The sequence below is a fragment of the Lactuca saligna genome, chromosome 5, assembly GCF_052625555.1.
Source record: "Lactuca saligna cultivar CGN05327 chromosome 5, ASM5262555v1, whole genome shotgun sequence".
Taxonomy (NCBI): Eukaryota; Viridiplantae; Streptophyta; class Magnoliopsida; order Asterales; family Asteraceae; genus Lactuca; species Lactuca saligna.
The window spans coordinates 224,866,425-224,872,844 of NC_136421.1; the positions used below are offsets into that span (position 1 = coordinate 224,866,425).

Below are 6,420 nucleotides of genomic sequence, written 5' to 3' on the forward strand. Positions count from 1 at the left end.
TACAAAATACCTTCATTTGTTAATGATCAAACTCTAAATTAAATTACATTGTTTGGCATGAACAAAAACTATGAAGAATAGGTATTCCATGTAAAAAGAACTGACTACATAACAAAATACATTCCAGTTATTAATCTTTTTTTTTTTTGTGAATACTGAATGTGGTAACAGTTTCATTTTCTGCTCTTTCTGCGTAGCTGTTATATTCATAAATGAGTATTTTGCCCATATTTTTTTCATCTCCTTTACATGAAAAACATTTATTCTGACTAAGCAATCTTCATGCCAACTATGCCTCAATCATGGCAGCCATTTGCACCCGGAATTATGATCCGAAATTTTAATCCGTTTACATAAGGGACAAATTTGGTTATTGCTGAAATTACCAAAAAGAAAGAACACAAACTTCTGCAAAAATCAACATGGTGTTTTCTATCTCTCTCACAAAAGCCCTAATAATTAGTTGCAAATGCATCAAAATCACTTGCAGACATTGACAGCCATTACAGATGATTCAAAGACTTAGCATGACCTCTTTTAAGCTGTGATTCTAGATCGACCCTTTGCAATCCTCCTAGCAATCACTCGTCTACCTCCTTTTGTTGCTTTCCTGCATAAATTTCAACACCAAATTGCTATTAGAAGCCAACATGCAGATTGTAATTACAAGATCATGAAAGCTAAATTCTTATCTACCTAGCCAGGTAACCATGAACCCTTTTCCTCCTGAGGTTGCTAGGTTGATAAGTTCTCTTGATGCACAACAAAGGTTCACTTGATGATGAATCATCTCCTGAACAAATAGAAAAACAATATGAGACCCTAACTCTAAGTCTAACCCTCTTCACAAGAATCAAAACATGGTTTAAGCTCTGCCTTATCAAGTTTCCATTAAATTCCATGTTGAAAATTTCATTTTTCATCAAATTTCGTAGTCACACATGACCCTGTTCTTCACCGATGACCTACTTTATATTGTGTACATAATGAAAACTGTAAATTAAGCTTCATCAATGTCCGGAAGACAACAAAGTAACAATTCGATAGGTAAGAGTAAGTTTTTACATATGTTCAAATCGCAGTATCAGAATTCAGACATTCTCTAATTTTATCTAGCTTCTACACTCTATAGAACATATATTGCACGATTTCAAATCGGGAAACAGGTAATTACCGTCAGGGAGGAAGAATCGGAGAGAAGGAAGTCCGCAGGGATACAAGAACCCTTCTGCAGAAACTCTTTTTAGGGTTTCTGCATCGTTTTGGATCAAATTCAGCGGGTTCGGTAGCTTCAGAAGAGATGGAAATGGCTGTGGGGTGGAAAGCTTCTGTGCGATTTCAAAGATCTGGGGAACGAACAACTTATGAGCCGGGTCGGGATGAACAACCGGATTCATAATACGGCTAAACACCGAAACTCCAGTGCGAATTAGGGTTTTAGACGACATCTTTCCGGCCAAACAGAGGGCTAAAGGGAGATAGAGGGATTTTTCGACGGCGATCTTAAATTTTGTAGAAACGAGAAAGTTTCGGTATAGACTCTAAACTATAGAATATTTCTATACTGAGTCCCTCTGTTTTATATTTTCCTAAATACTGAGTCCCTCTATTTTATGTTATACCCGGTTAACCTATTAGGGCCGGGGTTTGGCCCAATACTTGTACAAAAAAGCCCAAAAGCCGGGTAATTTCCAATATCCATATTCGGAACCGACTATAAAGGCTCGATTCGAAATTTTTTACCCTGTCAAAAAAAAAAAAAAAAAAAAAAACTGATTGTTGGTTCAGAATGGCGGCAGTGAGCGGCTTTAGTAGCCTGCTAAATAGTATTGTGGGTTTACGTCTTTACGAAGAGAATAGAAATGAAAGAAGAGATACAAATTTAATGTAAAGTCTATGTGGTAAATAAGTTGGATGGGTAAGAAGGATGGACTCCCTTTACCTTATTTGGCACATTTATGACCATTTATCCTTTTAGGATGTGTTTAAATAGGGGTGAGATTCTTTGGTTCAACACAAAACATAAAATGCTTTCAATCGTGTATATTCGACAAAAAAATTTGTTTCCGGCGTCCATATTTTGTAACCTTGATTATCAAATTTCACGTTTGTGTTCTCGATTCTCATACTAATTAATAAAATTTATTGAAAAATAAATATGATAAAAATGATCATGTTTATAACTGTTTACGAGAGTCTGACTGATTTTATCAATTAAGGTTTTTTTGTTTACGAGGGCCTGGCTGTTTTATCAATTAAGGTTTTTTTGGGGACTAAACCATGATAAGGATATAGATTGGTTATAGTTGGTTAAGGACAGTGGACACCCGCCGCTATGTTAAACTATATGATCTTTTTATAATAAGGGCAAAATAAATAAAAACATAATTATTTATCTACCAGCATTCAAAAAACTCTTAAATTTTGTTTATATGCATAAAACCTTTACATTTTCAGTTACTTTTCACATTAATCTGAATATCCGATTTTTTAAAGAAATTACCGATTGTTTTGTGACATCACATTTATAATTTTTTGTTTTTAGATTAATGTGGAAACAAAAATAAATATGTTCCTCTTGTTTAATATGAAACATAAGAACTATATCATTTACTTAACCGTCATATACTCAAGCAAAAATAAATGACATTGTTTATTTTTTTTCTATGTCAATCTAAAAACGAATAAGATAAATATCATGCCACAAAACGACCAATAACTTTTTAAAAAACAAATATTTAGGTAAAATTAAAAGTAACTGAAAATGTAATGGTTTTTTTGCATGTAAACAAAAATATAAGGGTTTTTCTTAATGTTGGTAGATAACATTTTGCCCTTTTAATAATCGAAATGGTTAGTACAATAAAAGACATTATATTGAGTTTTTTCGAATTAAATTTCAAGTTATTTTTTTCCTCAAATAAACCTTACATTTTTCTTTTTCTTTTTTTCCCTTTTAGTAAGTTTACCGCTAATCCTATGGTTTTAGCCAAAAATAATAATAATAATACATGAACTTCACATATGACAATTTTGTTGGAAGCTAATTTCAACTTTCATGTTTTCTCCATTATATAGTTTTCAATCTTGGAAATGATTTGATTCATAATAATTTCATTATATTCTTTTGAGAATTAATTTTTGTTTCCATTTGAGCCATAATTTTGTTTTGACTTATAATTCTCATGTTCTTTTGTTGTTTATATTGTTCTTAATGAATTTCAGTATTAAAAAAAAAAAAAAAAAAAAAAAAAACATTTGATTTGTTCGAAACAAAGAGAAAAACTAATATATCAAATTTATGTTAATAAAATGCATATCAAAATCTATTTCCAAGGTGCTAAGAGATTATAGCAGGTGAAAAACAACAATCTAAGTAAGTTTGGTATCTAAGATTGTTTTAAGAACCAACAACAGTCTAAATAAGTTTGGTATCTTATATTGTTTTAAGAACCAAGTGTCTCTAATCTTTGATAATTTTAGTGCATTTTAATTCTAAAGTTTAAACATTACAGTAATCAAGTTGAGAATGCACATCAAATCCTTCGTAATTTGTAATTAATTGGCATCAGTAATAAAGGGTTTCTAACCCACCGGTATAATGTGGTGTTGTCTTTTTTAAGGACGAGGAAGACTTATCTGAAACATAGATGTAATTAGATGTAGTCTATGAGTATATTAATTTGCCTTTTTTAAAAAAAAATAGTGTTACCAAAGATATTTTAGAATAGTCCACAAGATTGCTCCAAGTCATTTCTAGCAAAATCAAGTGTTTCTTCTCTACAATACATAAACACTATAGTTGGTTTGCAACAAATTAACAAATACGTTTTTGAAAAATATTAATTTTATTGTTTATCAAACATCTAGAGTTAGAACCTTATTAACTGGAATTTGTTCTCTTTGTCAAAGTATAATACATATGTTACCCTTCAGAATAATTTGTATTGCAACAAATCAGGTACTATTTTACTCTTCCAAATTATTTTATATATAAGACAAAGTAAATAAATATATACTTGTAATAATTCATAAAGAACATGAGAGAGATGTAGGTGAAAAGATATATAAATAATTGGTAAGAGAACATCATAAAAAAGCAAAAGAAAAAATAAAGAAGGAAAAACACATAAACAGTCACAAGACACCAAAAAATATTTTAAGCATAAAAAATATACTTTAAATCATTATTTAATGTATTAATAAACACGCTTTATCTGTTATAACTCATAGAACAAGTCAGAGAAAAATTAGACAATCTTAAGTATTAAACACATTACCTTAGGGAATAAGACTTGTTAAGGTAATTAACTTTTTGGGTTTTTTACATATAGGTAACTATCTTTTTTTTTTGTACACTTCTAGGTAACAAATTTTTTGGAACTGTTCACATATGACCATTATGATCTGCTGTAGCAGGTTACATCCAGCTACAGCAGGCTAAGTTGCATGGAAACGGATACGACAATGGGAAACGGATACGGAACGGAAACGGGAAACGGCAAAACTCAAAAATTCTAGATACGGATACGGCAGAGATACGACAATATAAAAATATATAAAAAAACATATATTATAAAAAAATCATCGTTACAAAATTGAAAATTCTTAATAATAGACTGATAACTAAACATTTAAAGTTGAAGGATTATATTTATGAAATCTGTAAAACCACAAGGGTGTTACTGCAAATTATTTAAACAATTTATATTGTCTTGTATCCATTAACCAATAGGATGATAGCATTTAGTCACTTCTCCAATCAAAAGGCTCCACGTACAAAAGTTAACGTGGATTCTAGAATATATATACGCTAATCGAAGACTCTTTCTAGTTTCTACTGCCGCACCATTCGGAAGCATTTCGTCCGATCTCTCATTCTGGAGAATCAAATGGAGTCACACGGCGTCGGTCTCCGCCATGTTTCGGAGCTCGTATTTTGGGTCGCCGGTATTTGGACAACTTATATATACGAAGGCGTTCTTCAAGAGACTGTGTAACTAAGGCTTTTTCCTGAACTAATTCATACTCTTCTTTTTTTTCGTTTTATCCCTTAATCTCTGTAATGATCATTAAATTGATTTCATATGTATCCGTCCAATAAACGTTTCGAATTTTGGATTTAATTAGAGCAAACAACTGTGTAAAAAAATGGAAACTTTGCAGAAACTTCACAGAAACGTTTCTTGGATACCCGATACATCACGGAAACGTTTCCATGACGTATCCGTTTCCTGCCCGTTTCAGATACGGGAACGTCACCCAAAATGGAGTTTCCGTACTTCTTAGACAGCAGGTCATAATGGTTATATTTGAACATTTTCATCAAGTTCGTTACCTAGATTTGTACAAAAAAAATAGTTACATAAATATGAACAAAATCAAAAGTAAGAGTAAATTACATGAATGGTCCCTATGGTATAGGGGAATTTGTGCATTTGGTTCCTAACTTATTATTTTTAACTCGGATGGTCTCTACTGTTTATTTTTGTTGCACGCTTAGTCCCTGTCTTACCTAAAAAGACTATTATGCCCTTATTAATTTATTTTTTTTAATTAATTTTCTTATTTATGTTTTTTTATATGTTTAAAAAAAATTAATAGACCCCACATATCTGTATCTCCTCACTGTAAATCTGAAACCACATTTGAGAAATTTAATTTGGGTCCCACCAGTCACCATCCCATCTCACATCCTCTTCAACTTCTATTTTCTTTCAATCTTTAATGACATGGAAGTCTTCACCATCCTTTTTTTTGGTCCTTCAACTCTAGCGAACAAACACCATAACCCACGGTCTCTTCACTTTATTGGGTTGTGGTGTTGGTTCGCTGAAGTTGAAGGACCGAAAAAGAATAGATGGTGAAGACTTTTTTTTTTTTGGAAAGGGATCTTCCCTAACGAGGGTTTCCGGGCCAGCTTTCGCGCACCGACTAATCCCCCGCTGCAAACATAAAGCTTTGCTTCATGCCCTGGAGTCACTGCAGGCGAACCTCCATGGCCACAAGGGCTGAGTGGTGCCAGGATTTGAACATGGGTCAATAGGTTATCCACCATATCTTCCACATGCCTTACCAAGTCACCACAACCCAAGTGGTTTAGATGGTGAAGACTTCGTTGTCATTAAATATGGAAAAGAAATAAAAGTTTAGGATGATGAAAGATAGGATGGTGAGGAGATACAGATATGTGAGGTCTATTAGTTTTTTTAAACATATAAATAAATACATAAATAAGAAAATTAATTTAAAAAAATTAAATTAATAAGGACACACTAGTCTTTTTAGTTAAGACATGGACCAAACGCAACAAAACAAAACAGTAGCGACCATCCGAATTAAAAAAATAAGTTAGGGACCAAACAAATAAATTCCCCCAAACCACACGGATCATTCGTGTAATTTACTCTTACTTTTGGT

The 6,420-nt window shown here is 32.2% G+C and overlaps 1 protein-coding gene across 1 annotated transcript; it reads right to left on the reverse strand.

Moving 5' to 3' along the window:
• Positions 1 to 279: 279 nt before the first annotated feature.
• On the reverse strand, positions 280 to 1,528 carry LOC145045493 (Ribosomal protein L34). The gene is made up of 3 exons (XM_078993815.1): positions 1,175 to 1,528; positions 697 to 793; positions 280 to 610 (listed from the first exon to the last, which is right to left on the reverse strand). The coding sequence occupies exons 1-3, from the start codon at positions 1,446 to 1,448 to the stop codon at positions 538 to 540; spliced, it is 444 nt and encodes a 147-aa protein (XP_078849941.1). The 5' UTR covers positions 1,449 to 1,528; the 3' UTR covers positions 280 to 537.
• Positions 1,529 to 6,420: the final 4,892 nt, after the last annotated feature.